Source organism: Mercenaria mercenaria, chromosome 9 (assembly GCF_021730395.1).
Source record: "Mercenaria mercenaria strain notata chromosome 9, MADL_Memer_1, whole genome shotgun sequence".
Taxonomy (NCBI): domain Eukaryota; kingdom Metazoa; phylum Mollusca; class Bivalvia; order Venerida; family Veneridae; genus Mercenaria; species Mercenaria mercenaria.
The window spans coordinates 65,189,027-65,210,306 of record NC_069369.1 but is presented as its reverse complement, the minus strand read 5'-3'; the positions used below and the strand labels follow the sequence as shown (position 1 = coordinate 65,210,306).

Here is a 21,280-nt window from a genome sequence, read left to right as displayed (position 1 = left end):
GCCAGGTCAACCATTAAATATTGTTTTAACGCATTGTGTTCTTTTGTGACTTCTTACATAACATGTAGACTTTATCAAATCGTTTTAACAGGTTACAGTTCAAAACATGTTTGTACTATAATTTGTTATAATTGATTCACTGATTAATGACAGCGACTAACAACTGAAAAATCTAAAACTGACAGGAATATGTAACAGTCTATAGAACACACCTGTTTCGTACTGTAATGTTTCTTTGCGATGCCCTTGTAATAAGACAAAAGATATTTATAAGACAAAAGATCAATGTCATGCACAGACATTGAATTGAATGAATAACATTTCACGGCCCACCGAACAATCTGTCTAGGATCATGAATGTTGATAGGAAGGTTGGTCATCACCCTGAAGAGTTAAACGGTTTCCGGATGATAACTCAAGAACACTTGGGTCTAGGATCATGACAGGGAGGTTGGTCATGACCAGCAGATGACCCCTATTGATTTTGAGGTCAGTAGGTCACAGTGACCAGGAACAGTTAAACGGTTTCCAGATGATAACTCAAGATTGCTTGGGCCTAGGATCAGGCAAACTGATAGGGGGATTGATCATGACCAGCAGACGAACCCTACTGATTTTAAGGTCATTTGGTCAAAGTTCAAGGTCGGATTGGCCAGGAACAGTTAAACGGTTTCTGGACGATAACTTTAGAACGCTTGGACCAAGGGTCATTAAAGATGATAGAGAGGTTCATCATGACCAGCAGATGACCCCTATTGATTTTAAGATCAGTAAATCAAAGGTCAAGGTTACAGTGACCCGGAACATTTAAACTGTTTCCAGACGGTAACTTGAGAACGCTTGAGCCTAGGATCATGAAACTTGATAGGGAGGTTGGTCATGACCTGTAGATGACCCTAGGATCACTAAATTTAATAGGGAGGTTGATCATGACCAGCAGATGCCCCTGTTGATTTTGAGGTCAATAGGTCAAAGGTCAATGTCACATTGAACCAGAACAGTAGAACGTTTGTTTACAGTGAGCAAATAATTTCTGCTCCTTGTGCAATTACTGAATGCATCAAGGGGTCAAGGGCGGGGGGGGGGGGGGGCATTTCGTGTTCGACGAGCTATTGTATTAACAACAAATTTAACAAAACAACACTAATACATAAAATAAAACAGTAGTTTTGCGGTCATAATAGATCTGATACAAATATTTTGTAAGCTAAAAAAATAGAAGACGGTGTACATTTAGAATTAACAGTGTTTTAACTGGCCAGCAAATAACTGCCAGTGACAAAAACCTATCTCTACCCAACTTAAAAAGAAGAGTACTATATCATTACTTTAAAATAAACGTTGAAATGACATCACATTTGACACTTGAAATGCATTTGGTATAATATATTTACTCTGTCCAAATTAAGTAGGGACATTCTAAAATGTAATGAAATTCATCTCCTAAAGATGTTTTATAACACAGATAAACAAGTCCTGTTGTTGCGCTCAATATTAAAAAATATCCCTTTTTCAATTGGTAACAAACTGTTCCTACATCGGAAATGACACAATGATATTGCGAGATTTGTTGGTAAAACTTTGAAATAATTCTCAAACTCAAAGGTTGAATTAAATATTCTGTAACACAGACATTTTCTGGAAATTTGCAAAGTTTCATTCCAAGATTGAATAAACAGGTCCTTCTATCTCTGTTCTACAATATTGCGGAATATTGCGGAATACACTGGTGAAAGTACTGACTGATCCAACCAGTATTCAGCAAATCCAAGTCGTTCTAAAGATTCTTTTACATATGAAATCAAAGAACAATAATTTAAATTTTGCTGATGGAGTCCATACATGAACCTTGTTTACCATTAATAATTGTACACCAGTAGTTCAATATTCTATTTCTAATTATAGCATCTATTGGAAATACACTTTGAGCTCAAAACAATACGTACGGAAGTCGCAATTTTTAATTTAAAATACACATAAGAATGTTTCTATGTAGATGGATCTTGATAGCGAATTTGAAAAAAAAAAGTGAGAAGTTTTTCTTCTGATAGGCTGCTTCCAGTAGCTGGAAGGTATAAAAGACCAAAGTTTTATCTTTATCTTGATTGGTCATTGCATATTATCGCTAAATTTTAGAAAAGGAGTCTGCATCAATGTAATGCTCATTTCAATAACGAGAACGGTATCCGCTGGATTGACAGAAACAACGGGGATAGTACCACGGTACATCGTCAGAGGTATCTTTTTTTCTACACACTGTTTTCGAAAAAATCTATCTAATTTTACTGTGCTTCCAGTTTTTTTTTTTTGTGAAAAGAAAGCAATGGCTAATTCACAGAATGACTGCTTTTTATTTTCCTAACAAAAATTTCCTAATATAATCCGAAATAATACCATTAATCGTGAAAATATATACCATCGCCTTCAAAAATCATCATTTTCACGACAAAAAACGTATTTTTTTCACAGTTATTCAGATCATATGAGATAGATATTTGACATGGATATAGTTAAGGTATGATATTACACATTCAATACTAAAACTTTTCAAGTCTTCAGTAAAATACGGAATAATTACCTGTTATAGGTCTGAATTTCCTGTTCACCAACATGTACATAAATCACACGAGGGCGGTATCGCTCACACGAGTAGGTACCCGAATAACCAGTGTGATTATATGATAGCAAAATAATATTATATAGATATGATTTCTTTTATCTATGTAATACTGTTTTGCTATCATATAATGAAAAGAAAATAATTTCATATAAAGACGGAACGGTTCCATATATTGCATTTTCCAATTTATATAATGTATAATGAGCGAATTAACCTAACATTATATTCTTAAAACGAATGCATTTCTGGATATATTTTGACAATGGCCTTTTTCCTAAAATAAGCTTTGATTTAGACCTTATATCTGCATATCACACTTGTGCAATTCATCCTGCATAGAGGCTTTACAAATCAAATAACTTGGTGTGTCATTCCTACAGCACGAAACTATCAAATTTGCCAAAGGATATGTGAATGGTTCTCTGGCTAAAAGTTATATTTTTTCTCTTGAATTTCACTTGCCGTATATTTCAAAAGATCACCAACAATTGCAACAAAACCTTTTTGTTATGCTTTCTCTCAGATAAATTATGGTGAACCATTGAAGAAACTGAATCTGTGTATTCTTCACTATAAAGACCATTGAATGCATCTGCATCGTCTTTCACTTCAATATTGTGTTGTCGGACCGCCTGCCCTCCCTTGAGGACTGCCACCTTTAAATACTGGCCGGCAAAAGAAGGTTTCTTGAGTACATGCGTTTTTGGTTCTTAAGGGTTGCTTTTTATATAATTATACAGGTCCGGAGCATTTTTGTGTTTTACATGCCATGCCTTCTATCTCCATTGCCTCTGTTAAGAGATTCACCTGGCGGGGTTTACATTTATTTACACTGTCTCGTGACTTTGGAACATGGTGGGGTTAAGAGTGAGGTTGGGTGCGCACCATAAACCGGTTTAAGCTCCTGAATGGTGTTTTTGCCACTGACCGTTCCAAAGCGGTTCCCTACTGTGTTCCTTTATTTGTTCGTTTTGTCCTCGTGTGCTTTGTATGCGAGTGTGTGTGTTGGTAGTGTGCACATCTGTGTGTTGTGAGTTTCGTTTTGGGGAGACTGCGTTTTTGGAACGTGGCATTCCCTTTTGGATACTAATCTTTGTTTTTATGCTCCTGAAGGTGGGCATATTAAAATCGCACTGTCCGTCCGTCCGTGTAGTCTTGCCCGGGCTGTAACTCTGCCATCCATGAAGGGATTTTGAAATAACTTTGCCTACATGTTCCCCATAATGAGACGACGTGTCATGCGCAAGATCCAGACCCCTAGCTCTAAAGTCAAGGTCACACTTAGAGGTTAAATGTTAACAGGGTCTGTTTCTTGTCCGGTCCATAACTCTGCAATCGATGAAGGGATTTTAAAATTACCAGGCATAATGCTCGGGGACATTTTTCAAAATGCTCGGGGGCATTTGTCACTATAGTGAACGCTCTTGTTTCTTGTATGTTGTTGGTCCAGTTGAAGACAATAGGGCATTTGATTAAGCAGCTACGTTATTAATAGCTTTCATACGTTTGTCATATCTGTTGTGTGTAATAAAATCCCCAGTACCTGCTGAGTTTTCACCTGTAACTGATCTTAGTTCAAGCATGACTTCCCAAGTTTTTCTCTTACTTGGCTCGCACGCTGAAGACAAAGTTTTCTCAATTGAACTCTCCCAAACAACAGTCACTTATAACAGATCTACTTAATTCATCTACATGAAACCTCCTAAAAACAGTCACTAAATCGCTATCCTTCTGACTGAAAAAAAACCTTGTCCGTAATGCCCCTTGCAGCATGTACATTGCAGAGCGGAAACACTCATCAGAAGCTCTTTTGACATCATCTGCACTTTCAGTGTTTATTTTATCTTCTTTGAAACTACAATGTTCTGCATGTCTCCAAAGTTCACCTTTGACCAAAAAAGTAAAACAGTACATACATTGAAAAAATAATGTCATCAGCACCATACTTTTCCCTCTTACTAGGTCTTTTTCCAACATAAACAAGTGCCAGTCTTCTTTAGCAGGATTGAAACATTATGGTTAAAGTTTCCTAAATTTATCGATGACTTTATTTCTAAAGGCTCAATCATTTTCTGAGTCGTGGGGCTAATTCGTATATTGAGTATACAAAACGTTGTTCCAGGTTCGACCTTTTAATCACATAAAAACAGGACGTGACTTTAACGTCACATATATATAAGCAAAAAACGAAATACGCCAGACGACGTGATGCGACGTCGCGGCAAATTCATGACATTTTCCGGGCCGCCAAGTGCTAAAGTAAATAAATTCAAACATATTATATGCACGAGAATATCCATAATAACTCCATAAGACACGTACTATAAGCACACCAGTTAACAGTCATTTCACTTGTCCGGGTTTTATCACTCGGTATGAATTATTTCCAGCGGGTACAGTCTTACAATAGGAAGTGAAGTAATTCAATTACTAGTCCTAAACCGTGCCGCTCTCGTCAGTCCATCGTTAATGGTTATAAAATAGAACAAGAGCTCCGCCAAGCGGGGCAATATACGCCCGAAGGATTACATCAAAGGATGGGAGCAAAATTTAAAGAACTTGACTGTTGTAGCCCAAAGGAGTGGAACAACAAAAGGAAAACTTCAAAAAACAAATATAAGTCCACAAAAAAATATTCAAAGTCCACAAAAAAAAATCCTTATCAGGTACAGGAATGTAAAAATACACCTAAAAATTAGAGGTACCATCCATGTTGTACCACAGAAAAGTGGTCTCAGTTTCAAAATAAGCTATTTATAGTAACATAAAAGGGAAGTCATTAAAAAAAATGTGTTGTAAGTGAACAAAAAAGAGGTATGCCAAATAAAAACAAGAGTACTGCAATGCAGAGCAATATACACAAAGCAAAGTCATATATGACCTTTGACCCTTAAGTATGACCTTGACCTTGAAGCAAGTCATCCGGAACATGCGCTCTGCACGTTGTCCTGGTGTGGTGAACATTTCTGCCAAGTTTCTTTGAAATCCTTCCAGCAGTTCAAGAGTTACAGAGCGGACACGAAACAAACTGATATGAATTTTGACCCTAAGTGTGACCTTGACCTTAAAGCGAGCCATCCGGAATATGCGCTCTGCACGTTGTCTTGGTGTGGTGAACATTTGTGTCAAGGTTCTTTGAAATCCTTCTAGGGGTTCAAGAGTTACAGAGCGGACACGAAACAAACTGATATGACCTTCGACTTCTAAGTGTGGCCTTGACCTTGAAGCAAGACATCCAAAACATGCGCTCTGCACGTCGTCTCGTTGTGGTGAAAATTTTTGGTTAAGTTTCCTTGAAATCCTTCAAGGGGTTCAAGAGTTACAGAGCGGACACGAAATTGCTAACGGACAGACACGCGGACACCAGCGTCATAACATAATATGTCCCTTCGGGCTTATAAAAAGTGGAAACTCCACAGGTCGCTCAACACGACAAAAACGAAAATGTCGCAGGTGTGATTGAGCCTGTTCATGGACGGTAGTGGAAATGCATGCTACCGTCCACGCCCTCTAGCCTCGGGTTGAACAGAACTCAACATTTACACATGCTACAAATACAAAAACAAGTCAAAAGTTTTTCCGCCGCCAGAAATGTATATTCAGATCAGTCATAATGAATGTCCTTTTAATGATTTCAGAAATAATTGGGTCATCTGCAGGTCATGGCAATCTAAATATATTAAATTATATCCTAAAATATCTAATATCTATGGTTTATGCAAACTAACCACACTTTTCTAATCAGAATCCTAACAGAAGTAATGTTAACACATTTCTATCAAAGGTTATCAGCTCACTGAACAGCTGATTATTTGTTTACATGTTATGTACGCCGATATTGATGTCGTCATACACAACCTGTTTTTACAATTTAATATTACGAAAAAGCATAATTCCACAAATCTCCGATAATCGTGGTAATCCTACATCACCACAAAATTATAAAATTCTTGTATCTAAGTCAAATGTACCACATGAAATGCAAAAAGTGTAGAAATAAAAATGTAAACAAAAGGATCGTGTGAATTAGGTCATGGTCATCCGAGATGATTGTAACTTACGGTGTGTTACGAAGATGGTCGAAACGTGTCACGTGACCCAAGTTTTTTTCTTATTTAAAAAAACAAAACTTTATATATATATATATATATATACATAGAATATTGTATCATTTAAATAAAGTATTAGCGTATCACACATCTAGGAACAAAAAAAATAAATCTGTACAGGATCGAAAACCTATCACGTGACTTGGTCCATGTCCCACAAGCGAATTTTTTTAGCATACCAATAAACCCACCGCCTCCTGGCGGCGGGTAATAATTTAGAGACATCCACAGATGTGTTCATACGGCGGTGCACATGGAACCTGCATATAAGTTCGTTAACTATAGCCAGGTTCCACGTGAGACATGTTTTAAAGTCATCGTGAACTTGGACAACATCACCAACACGTATCGTCTGTAAGTTGGATCCGCTACTTCAGTGATACTCCCTCAGGGCCGTGAAGTAACTGTTTACAGAGCCTCGTTACCACCAGAAACAGTTACCTTGAATCTGACATTCCTATATGCATCTACAGCCAGAGACAGATTATTATAATCTCAAACAGGCATAAACGTGGCTTTTGACGTTACATTTTCCCGCTTTTCAGCTTACGTTATAAACACTGGGGACATCGAATACGAACATAAAAAGGTCAATATGAGTATCTTGTACCAATAAATCTTAAATGATTTTATAAATGTTAAAATTGTCTGTATTTGATTCTTTTCCACTAGTTCCTGTAAATATAAACAAGGGTCGTTGGTATTTAATAAAATGTAGATACCATATAATCTCTGGTCGATATTATTTTAAGGCCCTGACTCAAAGGTATATTTTAGCAAATCACATATGCCTTAAAGAACCACCACTTTATTGATTCGCGCAGTTTAATGCCATCATTTTTTTCGGACCACACGTTAAGATAAAAACTTCGACTAAAAAAAGAGTTGAACATTTGATAAAAAAGGCGCATGAAGTGCTCCAGATGTAACACTGATTGACTACGAAAGCAGGGGCCGTTGAGTCTCGTTTTACTGTCCTGTTTTCTGGGCCATCCATGAAGGGATTTTAAAATAATTTGGCATAAATGTTTACCTTAATAAGACGATTTGTCCTGTCATCCAAGGTCAAGGTCAGACTTAGAAGTCAAAGGTTAACAGGGTCTGTTTAATGCCCGGTTCATAACTCTGTCATTCATCAAGGGATTTTAAAATTACTTGGTATAAATGTTTCCCATAATGAGACGACATGTAATGCGCAAAATCCAGACTCCTAGCTCTAAGGTCAAGGTCACACTTAGATGTTAAAGGTTAACATGGCCTGTTTCTTGTCTGGTCCGTAACTGCCATCGATGAGGGGATTTTACAATTACTTGGCATAAATTTTCGGGGGGCATTTGTCACTAATAGTGACAGCTCTTGTTTCTTGTATGTTCTTGATGCAGTTGAAGGCAATAGGTCGTTGGATTCAGCAGCTACATTATTAATAGCTTCGTACAAGTGTCAAATCTGTTGTGGGTAATAAAATCACAAATACTTGATGAGTTTTCACCTGTAATTGATCTTAGTTCAAGCATGACTTCCCAAAATCCCAAGTTTTTCTCTTACTTGGCTCGCATGCCAAAGACCCAAGTTTTCGCAATTGAACTCTTCCAAACACCAACAGTAACCTATCACTTGTAACAGAACTACTAACTTCATCTACATGAAACCTGCTCAAAACATAATCACTAAATCCCTGGCTTGATGAAAAAAAAACCTTGTCCCCACTGCCCCTTGCAGCATGTACATTGCAGACCAGAGACACTCATCAGAAGCTGTTTTTACATCATCTGCACATTCAGGACTTATTTTATCTTCTTTGAAACTACAAGGTTTCACATATCTCCAAAGTTAACCTTTGACCAAAAATGTGAAACAGTACATACATTGAGTGAGTGAGTTGGGTTTTACGGCGAATCGGTACATACATTGAAGAAAATCATCAGCACTATACTTTTCCCCCATTACTAGGCCTTCTTCTTACATAAAAAAGTGCCAGTCTTCTTTAGCAGGATTTTAACGTAATGGTTAAGGTTTCCTAAATTAATCGATGACTTTATTTCTTAAGGCTGAATCATTTTCTGAGTATCGTGGGGCTAATTCGTATAATGAGTAAACAACAACGTTGTTCCAGGTTTGACATTTTAATCACATATAAACAGGCCGTGACGTCAACGTCACATATATATTTGCAGTAAACACAAGATGCCAGACGACGTGATGTCCTGACTGAAAGGGATATTTGAGGAAATCACATATGCCTTGAAAGACCACCACTTTATTGATTCGCGTAAAGTTTATTGCCATCATTATTTTGGACCACACTTTAAGATAAAAACTTCTACTAAAAAGTGAGTTGAACAAAGCGTATGAAGTGGTCCGGATGTAACACTGATTGACTACGACAGCAGGGACCGTTGAGTCTCATTTTACTGACCTGTTTTCTGCAATACATTCTAAACTACCTACCATTTTGTAATACTTGTATGGTTTCCATCAAATCAATGCCTGCTATAGATTAGTAACAATGTTTGAGGTAGGTGATACATTTTAACGATAAAAATTTTCATACAAACTGATGACATTTCTTTCACTAAGATTTCATATTATCAACTGGTCGCTTACAGCTTTGAAAAGAAAAAGAGACAACAAGCTATGAATATGTCATGTACTGTGTAATTATATACGACATGATTGCGATTCATCTGTTACTTGAACCAATTTCACCGAACATCCGTCGTCGCCGGCCACTATTTTACAACCAGGTGGAGGAGCTATCGGACCAGCATGTATGCCATAACTGGAACAGAATACGATCTCGTAAATAAACACATAAAATACGTGACGATTAGTTTAAACATATTTATTTCGAAATTAAATCCGAATTTTACAAATATACATATATTACAAAAGTACGAAAGGGGTTAGAACGAAAGAAAACTTATATAGTTCCTCTCCATCATGATTATCATTTTAACCAAAATGCAACTCCTTGTATAATATAGTCGGCCTCGTGCTGTCAACTGCCAGCACAAAACCAGTCTGCAAGAATGCAATAACAAGAATAATTTTGTAATGATAAAACAAGCCCCAATCTGAACGGCAGTTGGATTGTATGTGTTGTTCCGAGGGAAATGTAATTTTATAATAGAAATAATGAAATATTTTGATACCAAACGTCAACGTCTTTCTTCCTACAGTTTGTACAATACACAATTTACTTATAATTTTAAAATAATACAATACAATATAAATATTTGTTTACCCGCAGCAGGAGAGAATAAGCGATGTATGACCAGTTCCGCTTGAACATGTACATTTCTCACACTTATCTTGTAGAAGAAGTTCTCCTCCAGCAGGTATGGTTACGCCATTTGGGGCCGTGCAAAATTCTTTATCTTAAAGTTAAAAAAATGTTTTGAATAAGTAGCTTCAGACAGATTCAGTAAGACCCGTTATATTAAAGCTTAGAGCTAACTGAATGTTATGGACGTAACTTCGTTATGAAATATTTGAAACAGGAAAAAGAAATTAGTTCAAAGTGAAAATATGTTATAATATTTGGAAAGTTTGAAACTCAATCGGAAAACCTTCAAAATTTAACTCAAACCAAACATGTGACAGGCGTGCAATTCAAAATTTATGCGAGCATGTCGAGCAAAATAAACGTATACACTTACGTATTACATGTGAACGACAGTACCCTGTTGCTGTATAACAGACGCAAACAAAAATACATACAAATAATAAACTTCTCATTTTCTATGTCCTCAAAATTAAAATATGGTCTTTTTAATCCGTATTTCATATAAACAGTGTCATTCTTATTGAACTTCGTCATTAAAGTACTAGTAACTGATAAGAGTTTATTGTCATAATTTCCATTTCAGTTCTTAGGGATCATGGAGTCCATTTAACGTATGTGTATAATAGCATGTCGCTTAAACTGTTGCTAACGGCGATGGGTTTCACGCTTTTCATATTCCTTAGATGACGTCACAGTTGTACCGTGTTGTGAACATAATGGCCAGGAAGCTGATTTTAATCTTAAATGCATCAAAATATGTGCAATTTATAATAAAACCTTGTTTACAAATAGAGAGGAAATATAATGTAAATATAAGAAATGAATTGTGGGGGCGGGCTATCGGAGCTCATGCGAAATGAACGATAGAATAGCATCGGCAAATTAAACATGAATAGCGCGATTCATGGATTTGCCAATCCTATCGAAGATAACATTCTTAATTGTTGAAAAATCTGCGTCACTTCCAGTAATGTAGTGGCATACTGCGTAAACAGGCTTTATATGGTTTATAAATGTCTACGAATTTAATGTAAAAGATAAGAATTTTCATCAGAAATTTAGCTCAACCAGTTGCAGTATAATACAATAGCAGACTTGGCAACAGCTGTCTTTTAAATGTCATGTGGGGACCATACTATGTATTCCTGTACGTGAACTACTACTTTATTTTCTGATCTTTTGGGATCATGAAGACAATTGAATGCGTCTGTATAAAAAACTGCTTCAACTGGTGCCAGAGGGTGTCAAAGATATATCATATTTTATAATATAACCATGAACAGAATTACTCAAATCGATTTCAGTTGTGTTTCTTTGCCTCAAAGGGATCTTAATGAGATTTTTTTCACAGCTTAAACAGAATTCTTTGTCAAGTAATATTACTACCGATTTCAGAAAAATGCGCCGATACAGTATTTTCACCAAACACATGTAGTGACTGACTGATATCGATTTTCTTATCGTGAGTGGCTAATTTACATAAACTCCGGCCAAGACGCGAGACAAGTTATGTACATTTCATATTCTGCGGGGTTTTCCATTAATTGTCTAAACAACACATAAACTGAAAAGTCAGTCATACAATGTATTTACAGAAGTGATGATATTTCAGTTTTTAGCCGTGTCTCAGAATCAGTTTCAAGTCAAACAGTTTTTATAATCTCTATCCAGAACGGTACAGAATAGACATCAACCACTCGGCCCTATTACATTATGTGTGTAAAACTGTCCCATTCGATAGCTTTTGATTAACGTCGCATTATCTCAGTTTATTTCACGTATAAAAGTGTTTTTCTTTCATTGATTTCCTTGTGACAAATTCATAAAAAAATCACTCACTACAATATGCAAATTAATCAGCGGGTGCATAAAGTTTAAGATTAAAAGATGTGTTTATACATGTAAAATTACACATGTCCTAAACAACTTGTGTATTTTTATCGCCAGGTCAGGGACTTTTCATGTTGAAAATACAATATTTGATTTCAACGTAAATGCGCTGTTTATATACGTAACTCGAGTTATAAAGGTAATAAAGTTTTATTTGTTTCAGAATCTTTTAAACATGCGATTGAATCATTGGAATAATTTCTTTTCGTACATTGAACATGTATTTACACCTAATCATCGATTCAGCTTTCGGTCCTGTAGCCGTTGTAAGGCCCGGTCACACCGCCCGAACTTTGTTGGAGCGTTCCTTCAACGGTAGGGAGAGGGGGCGGAATGTAGACAACGCTCGTCACCGCGCACAAAATGGGAAAAAAATCGAAAACACGGGCGTTGCCTTAGAGGTGCACCGCTGAAGCCGGCGTTGCTTTAGCGTTGGTTTAACGGTAGCGAGCGGTAGCGAGCGTTGGTTTAGCGGTGACGCGAGCGCCAAATTCTGGTCCCGCTCCGACACATCCATACCAACGCCAAACCAAAGTTCATCACCGCAATGGATCGCTGCTTCAACGCCCGACACCGTTCCAGCGATCCCGTGTCCGCTCGTAAAATGCTTACAACCGCTCCACCAAAGTTTGTGCAACGTTTAATCACCGCCCGGGCAAAGCTGGCGAAGCAGCGGTGGTCCAGCGTTCAAGATTTCTGCGTTGGCCTAGCGGACCCAAGCGTCCACGAACTTGCGTCTAGCGGTGCCAAACTTGACTGGGCGTTGTTAGAGCGGTGGTGAACTTTGCCGGAGCGGAAAATTGCCCGCTCCTCACCGCTCGCAATATTTTGTGCAGCTCAAAACTTTCGGAGCGGTAGGAGGGACCATCAGCGGTGGCCGAGCGTATACGGCGTTGCCTTAACGGGGGCCAACTTCTGTTAAACGGTGGTGAACGATAACGAGCGGTGATGAAATTTTTTCACCGCTCCAGGAACGCTCCAACAAAGTTCGGTCGGTGTGACCGGGCCTGTACATGAAATCAAACGCCTTAACTGCTGGAATCGCCGAGTGGCTAAGGTCACCAGCTTCAAATCAGATCCCCTTATAGTGGGTTTGAGTCTCACTCGGGGCGTTGAATTCTTCATGTGAGGAAGCCATCGAGCTCGCTTACGTACGGAAAGTCGGTGGTTCTACCCAGGTGTCCGCTCGTGACGAAATAATGCATGGCGGGGCACCTTGGGTCTGCCTCCACCATCAAAGCTGGAAAGTCGCCATATAACCTATAAATGTGTCTACGCAACGTTAAACCCAAACAAAAAAAAAGTGCTGGACTCCTTCATTAAACTTTATATAATAGCGAATTAAAACTTGATTCGGGGTTCATGACTAAGTAAGTTTCCTTGACAGAAAATTATTTTTTTCTTGGGTTTAACGCTTGTTTTAATTTTAGTATTGTAAATTTTCCCCATTTGGATGGGGATGTACCTCAGGCTACATCTTATGGGGTATATGTTTCTCAATTAATTCGGTTTGCCAGAGCGTGTAGTCATGTCAAGCATTTCAATGAACGTAATCAATATATTACAGGTAAACTTCTTCAGCAAGGCTACCGTTATTACAAATTGCGTAAATATTTTGCTAAATTTTATTATCGTAATTCTGATTTAGTTTTAAAATTCAATAGTAATTTAAAGACACTTCTGCGAGAAGGTATTTCTAAACCCGGTTTTTATGGGAATGTGGTTTACAAACTTCGTAAGATCTTGGGTCACGGTAATTTTCCAAATGTATTTGGAAAGATTATCAAACGTTTTATTAAAAGAGGTTACGACCCAACAGTTTTGAGACATACCGCATGTTTAGTGTTCAACCCGTTTACAGTTGGACACTACGCTTCCCTCTTTGATTGCGTCTGACGGAAGAGGGGGAGAACTCTATGATAAGCAGTTTTTAAATCCCACCAGGACTGAACTGTTTTGATATTTGTCTTCTGGCCTGTTTCGTCGGGCCCTTAAGGGTGTTTCTCTTGTTGCTCTGTCTTCTGAAAAGGCATTGTGTACATACGTTTTTGGTTCTTAAGGTTTGTTTTTTATATATTTATACACGAACATTTTTGTGTTTTACATGCCATGCCTTTTTGTTTCCATTACGTGTGTAAGAGATTCACCTGGAGGGGATTACTTTTATTTACACTGTCCCATGTCTTTGGAACATGGTGGGGGTAAGAGTGAGGTTAGGTGCACCATAAACCGGTTTAAGCTCCCCAGTGATGTTTTTGCCACTGGCCGTTCCAAGGCGGTGCCCCACTGTGTTCCTTTGTTTGTTCGTTTCGTCTTATGTGTTGGCTTTGTGTGCGTGTGTGTTATTCGTTTTGTCCTTATGTGTTGGCTTTGGGTGTGTGTATGTGTGTGTGGTGCACGCGTCTGCGTGCTGGGGGTTTCGTTTTGAGGAGGCTGCGTTTTTGGTGCGTGGCATTCCCTGTTTGATATTTTTCTTTGTTTTCAACAGTTTATTTCCTGTATGTCGGGTGGGCAGTTTACCTAACCATCGCTCCTGGAAAGAACCAGTACAAAACTCCCGTCCTCCGTAAGAATCTGCTAACCGTTCTCACTTAAAGAGATATGGCCGGTAGCAAGGCTCGAACCCATCCCCCACAGGTTACAGTGATTTCAAGTCACAAGCCACTCGATTACAGGGGCAGTTACACGATGGATGGTTACTTCAATTTGGAATCTAGAAACCACACGGGTACGTAGTTGCAGTAATGCCAGACTGAAGTGGACATAGAACTCCCAAATTGCTTTATGTCGACGGGTTCGACTAACAGCTTATTTTTATCTCTACTTTTTTTCGTTTGACTAAAGTTTTCATGACCTCGCATACCACATGTCATCAGTATGCAGTAATTATTTGACGGATTTCTATGAAATAATGTATATCTTTTAATATGGAATGTTTTCTTATCGGTGTTAATTCTTTGGTTTGGTATTCTGCAGTTTGAGAGAAAATATCGGTAAAACTGGAAGACTGGAAGTAGTAATCAGACTCAGATGGACGTATAATTATAATGACCGCATCACTTTGTATTTTTACCGACAATTGATACGTAACTTCATACCCTGTAGGAAAGGAAGTGCGTATATGTTTAATGAAAATTGGCTGCGTGTTTATCTGCATCATTTAGCAATTTTTGAAGCAATCTAAAAATAAGAAGTGCTAAGACTGCACGCAATTTACCCGGTCGCACTCGTGAAGCGTGCGTCGTGGTCCGATACACGTGTGTAGAAGAAATGACCTACTGAACAAGACTTAGTGCTGTTGTATTATAGTAACCTGAACGCATATTCAATAAAGTAGTATCAGTTAAAATAGCAGTCAACATGTCAAAAAGCATCGAGTGGCGCCTGCGCAATAAACTCTTTATTGCAAAATCGTGTGCATGGTCATAGATTTCCATTCTCTATGTAACGAGAACCAAATGTTCTATTATTTGCAACAAGCTGCGACAGAACTATGTGCCTTTTAAAACAGAAAGGCACTACACATACTAGGTATAGTCCAACTAATTTGACGCGATCCTAGAAAATATTGAGATAATTTTTTCATATGGGCAATATCCCCACTCGCGTCAAACACTCGAAAGACCAAAATAATTGAACAATTTCCGATGAATTTTTCATCGCTGCCGACGCTTTACATGCTATAGGTTTAAATGCCGATTATTTAACGAATTGGCCTTAAATTCAAATAAAACTTATATGCATCGAAAGGGGATTCAATTCCTCATCGATTTATGTAAAATTTTCAAAGAATACCCAACATTACGAATTTTCTGGTGATTTAAACCTATGTATGTACCGTGTTGACACGCTAGTATGCACAAACGATAAAACCAATAACTTTACATCACTGTGTACTGTGATTTATCCTACATTATTTTGGTCCTTCAAAGTTTAACGCATAGATTGCCCGTCACAAATATAAAACAATCTGATCATCGAATTGTTTTGACTAATACTAGGTATTACCAGACGTTCACGAGTCTAGGGACAAAATTTTAAACTTCCAGTTATATTTCGACAAGATACTGCATGTAGTTTTAAATAAATAAATGGATGACTCTTACCGAGTTCGTTTTCTCATAACTGAAAGCAAAATTGATAAAAAAAACAACGTGTAGTTCAATGTGTAAAGACCACTTCGAGTATTCGATATTTTCCATGAGCGACATCCGTGGACATTTTACGAAGACTGGATACATGTACATCAATTGAAAATAAATACTTGAAACCTTCGAGACAAAATCTGCGGCAGCAGTTTTGTTTTATTTCGTCGAGAGTTGCTATATAAATACATGTATACACATCAATATACAAATCTATAATCTACGTAGATTTAAGTGTATATGCTGCACATGAATGTATTTATTATTCAGAATTATCTTTAAAAAAATACCTGTGATATTTTGCTTTTGTAACTAACCCGTAACGATCAATAGAAAAATACTTTGTGGCGGAGCAAACTACAAGCGTAATCAAATTAACCTCTCGCCGATAACTAGAGTGACACCTACGTCGTTTACTACCAGCGTTTAATGTAAACGCCCATTCGGCGAGCTTTTCTGAAATTGGCAGTATTGAATAGAGTCAATAGACTGTTTCAGGGAGTAGGATTGTTTTATGCATATGCACATACGGATTTTCATTCCCTTAACCTCGTTATGACACTCAAACACTGTGGTGATACTGTGATTTTGAGTGGAAAGACATGACTACATCGTTTAATTTACGTTGTTCCATGCACTTTGTGAGGTTTTGCACTGTCCAAATGAGCCGCCTTGTAGAACATGCGTTTTAATTGAAATAGCGTTAATTAACGTACAAAACGGTGTACTAGAACAGATGTATATTGGAATTGGGATAGAATCATAAAATAAATGTTGCATTTTAAGATAGATGTTAATTTTGAAAGCGCACTTATATTGCAATACAATAGTATATATAGAAAATCCCCCCACAAAACGCGTTTGATACCGCACCCTGTGATATGAGGATTTATTTATTCGGGTTTTACGGCGCACCAACACAGTATAGGTTATATGGCGCCAAACAGGACCACAAATTTTGGTTCCACATCTCATTTACATCGAAATAAAAACATGAGGTATGGAATCAAAATTTGCATACCTGCTTGAATCACAGTTACTGCAAAACCAAGTGTTAAGACCCTATTAGTCGCCTCTTACGATCATGCAAGGGTAAGACAGTGGTTCCAATTCTTTTCATGCATAGATCGTCCCAGAACCACATGGGGCTGTGATACGCGGAATGTTGGTTTAAGCAGTATTTGATTCGATAATAATATACATGAATTTTGTATACGAATGGATTAGGAAACAAGTTTACAATAACTTATATGCATTCTTCTCCATTAGGAAACGTTTCCATAAATAAAGAGATGTGTTAGCAACATGGTCGTTAAGCATAATACGCCGATAAGGTACAAATGTGAAATCTTACGTGATGGTGAGACTTGGAAGAGATTAAATTCTTACAAGATAGCGTTTCCAAAAAAAATGAATAATTAGTGTGAATAGGCATCAAAAATAAAAAAAATGAAAATGAGTGCACGAATCAGTAGGAATGAAAAACATTTACACAGCAAGTTCAACACACGGCTTCATACGATGGTCACTGGGTAGGTCGATGACAGCACAGACTGTTTGAATTACATATCAAAACGCTTTGTTGATAAGATGAATTGTTGTACTTTGACGAAGAGAAGGATGTTTTCCTCAGGTGATAGGTGCTCGTTACCAAACAAGAGATTATTTAGGTTTCGTGGGAAAGGAATATCGGAGAGGATCTGCTGGCGTAATTGTAGATAGTTATTGCAAGTTAGTAAGAAATGACTAACAGTTTCGGCCGATCCATAGGAGCACAATGGAGACTCTACAATGGACCTTAAGTATACAAATCATGATTTAAAGAACTGCATCCTAGTCGCAGGCGAGCATGGCGGATTTGACCAAGACGAGTACCAAAGTTGTAGTACTTGGGGGTTCGCCGTGAGGCTTTGAATGCATCTATTATCGCGCATGTGCGGATGTCCTCAGAAAGTGAATTCCATTCCTGGATAGTTCTTGGAAGGAATGAACTAGAGTATAGAGTTGTGCGAGGGCGAATAGGTGTTATGTCATTGGTATACCTAAGGTTGTATTGTGACTGCTGGCTTTGTTTTTTCCTTCTTGATTCAAGAGTCGTGGATAAGTTTCTGAAGATTACATAATTTAGTTGCCCCAGCTGCCTTATTTTAGACGACTACTTCCTTGTTTGATCCTTCGAGCAGTTATCCCAGACAACGTCAGCGTACTCTAGAAGAGGACGGATAAAAGAAATGTTCATACGCTCTAGACATGATCGGTTTAGAAGGAATTTCAGCGACCGAAGCATGCCAATTCTTGACCTAGCTTTGTGGAGCGTCGCAGAGATGTGAGCGTTCCAACGTGCGTCGTGAAAGAGTAATTCCAAGATGTTAGTGCGCTTGAACTTCGGGGATCAAGGAGTTGCTGAAAAAGCAAGTCTGGATGATTTAGTTTTGCCGTCTTTCTCGAAAAGATAATAGATTCCGTTTTGTCCGGATTAAAACTAGCCATGTTTTTGATCAAGAAAAGATAGTGTCGAGATCTTTTTAAGTTTTGTTGCAGCAGATTCCGGAGTGTCGACAACAATATAAAGACTCGTGTCATCAGGGAAGAGCTTACTTTTACAGCCGATATCACCACATTGATACCAAAAGCATGCATATATGTGTTTCTGTTGGCTTGGTGCCACGGCTTCAAGCTATTATGTTGTGATTGGTTATTTTGCATCCCCGAGTATAATATGAAAAGCCGTGAAACAAAACCCAAACAAGGAGGAAAATATAAATACTCCATCGATTGGTCAACGCTACTTTAGCAGCTTGGACCCAGTGTAACTGTGTGGTCATAAACAGAAACTTCTTGTTCGCTTTAATAAAGTTTAGTGCTTTAGTGAGATTGGCCTCTTTATCAAAGTATAGAAGAGTAAAATTATAAATGACTAGAAACTGTGTCCACAGGACACACTAAAGTAAAACGTCACAGAGGTCATCTGCACATCAAGCTTGTTCATCTGTGCAATTTAGAAGCAAATCAGGCTAATTGTTGCACGTACGGACAGCAGCAACGCTATATGCCCCCACCCCTCTTAATGTGTGTGTGGGGTGGGGGGGGGGGGGGGAGAGAGAAAAAGAAGGCTTCTAATAACGAAGAAGGCAACTGAACACGCTGTGTGAGAGTGATGCGACTGTATTTGATATTAATGAATTTGAGTAACTTATGAAATCTTTTTGAAGATACATTTATGCGATAGTATCAAGCAAAACTTTAAGTGTTATTTCATTTTACTGCTGTTACATTTGTCAACTGTAACATGTTTAAAATTAGTCTAGATCTACTTGTTTCCTGATACCTGTTAAATATGTTAAGATTTTAAATTTAATATTTTTACCTGCAAATTTTGGTTATTATACGCCCGAAGTCACGTATTATGTTATACCCCCGGTGTCCGTCTGTCTGTCCGTTCTTCCGTCCGTCCGTTAGCAATTTCGTGTCCGCTCTGTAACTCTTGAACTCCTTAAAGGATTTCAAAGAAACTTGACACAAGTGTTCACCAAACAGAGCCGACGTGCAGAGTGCATGTTTTGGATGTCTCGCTTCAAGGTCAAGGTCACACTTAGGGGTCAAATGTCATATCAGTTTGTTTCGTGTCCGCTCTTGAACTGCTTGAAGGATTTCAAAGAAACTTTGCACAAATGTTCACCACACTGAGACGACGTGCAGAGCGCATGTTTCGGATGACTCGCTTCAAGGTCAAGGTCACACTTAGGGGTCAAAGGTCATATATGACCTTGCTTTGTGTATATTGCTCTGTATTGTAGTGCTCTATTTTTTATTTGGCAGATCCCTTTTGATTCACTTACAATAAAAAAAAAATTTTGAATTACTTCCCTTTTCTGTTACTATAAATAGCTTATTTTCAACCTTTTTTATTATTGGCCGTAGGGAAAAACCGAGACCACTTTTCTGTGGTACAACATGGATGGTACCTCCAATTTTAGGTGTATTTTGACATACCTGTACCTAGTAAGGATGTTTTGTGGACTTAGATTTTTTTTGGAATTTCTTCCCTTTGTTGTTCCTGTCCTTTGGGCTTCAACAGTCAAGTTCTTTAAATTTTTCACCCATCCTCTGATGTAACCCTTCGGGCGTATATTGCTTGACAGCGCTCTTGTTACTATTTAGCATAAAAAGGAACTTTGATATTGATAAAATTGATCGAGGCGGTAAAGTAATGTAATCTGCCAAATGTCGCAGAGGAAATTCTGCTGCAAATTTCTGAGCTGATGATGTGGCCGATCTCATTAGCATGTAAAGGGGTAGTGTTAACCAACAAACAGAAATGTTAATACAGTTTGAGCAAATAGGTTATAAAAATTGTATTTTCAGAACGTCGTGTACATATACTACATTTACAAGCATCGGACACTAACTAACCTGAAACATTTGCCTTCTCTGAGCTATTATTTCCTTAACTTGCCAAGCGATTCTTTATTTGAAGGAGTTTTTATTGTGTTAAAATCACATCGGATAAATAGAAACTAATTTAAAAATTGTATAACATATAAGTGTGAAGGCAGAGGAAATTAGAGGGTACATAAAGACCAGATATAAACTTTTCGTCATTGGCAAAGATATAGTTCATGAATTATGAGCTGTTTACGGACAAACTGAAGTGTTTTGTTCCCTGAGTGTAGTCATACAAGTGCTTGATGTTACTAAACCTGATGTCCGACACCTTTTGCATTTCATACGCAAGTGTTTTTCAAATTGTAAAATGGAAATGAAACTGATTTCACGTATACAGACATTATGCAGTTCGAACTGCCAAACAGTTATTGAAAATATACCCAAAATTTCCCACAAAATTAGTTTTCTAATGTTGTTAGGTTGACAAGACAACGTTCACTCGAAAGTTTAACAATAAAATATTGGCAGCTAAAGGATGCCGCCGTGCATGTATTGCACAAAAGTTGGAAAGTGTAAAGAAAGAATTTTTCATGATATTCTTTAGTATTCATGATTCAGGTCCTCAAATTGCATTGCCGAAAGGAGCATCTGTTAATTGAAACACAATTCTAAGCTTCGTCAAGGTAGGGGTATTAAGTAAATACCTTTATTACACAACAACGTGCCTTCCCATAAATCCGCTGTTATCGTAGACTACCGGCAGTAGTAAAAGGCTTAGTCTCTCCCTTTTGCTTACTTTACACCTTGAGACTATTTTTGCCATAAATAAAGCAACCACAAGGGT

General features: G+C 37.8%; 1 protein-coding gene across 1 annotated transcript; it reads right to left on the bottom strand.

Annotated features, from left to right (window-relative positions):
* Window positions 1–9,362: 9,362 nt before the first annotated feature.
* On the bottom strand, window positions 9,363–10,547 carry LOC123548069 (uncharacterized). Its single transcript, XM_045335302.2, has 3 exons — window positions 10,389–10,547; window positions 9,974–10,106; window positions 9,363–9,508 (listed from the first exon to the last, which is right to left on the bottom strand). The coding sequence occupies exons 1-3, from the start codon at window positions 10,465–10,467 to the stop codon at window positions 9,388–9,390; spliced, it is 333 nt and encodes a 110-aa protein (XP_045191237.2). The 5' UTR covers window positions 10,468–10,547; the 3' UTR covers window positions 9,363–9,387.
* Window positions 10,548–21,280: the final 10,733 nt, after the last annotated feature.

Coding starts and splice junctions, on each gene's coding strand:
- LOC123548069 (XM_045335302.2), bottom strand. CDS start 10,467: ATGAGAAGTTTATTATTTGTATGTATTTTTGTTTGCGTCTGTTATACA. Junction 10,107..10,388: donor CTGTCGTTCACATGTAATAC/GTAAGTGTATAC, acceptor TTTAACTTTAAG/ATAAAGAATTTTGCACGGCC. Junction 9,509..9,973: donor CTTATTCTCTCCTGCTGCGG/GTAAACAAATAT, acceptor ATTCTGTTCCAG/TTATGGCATACATGCTGGTC.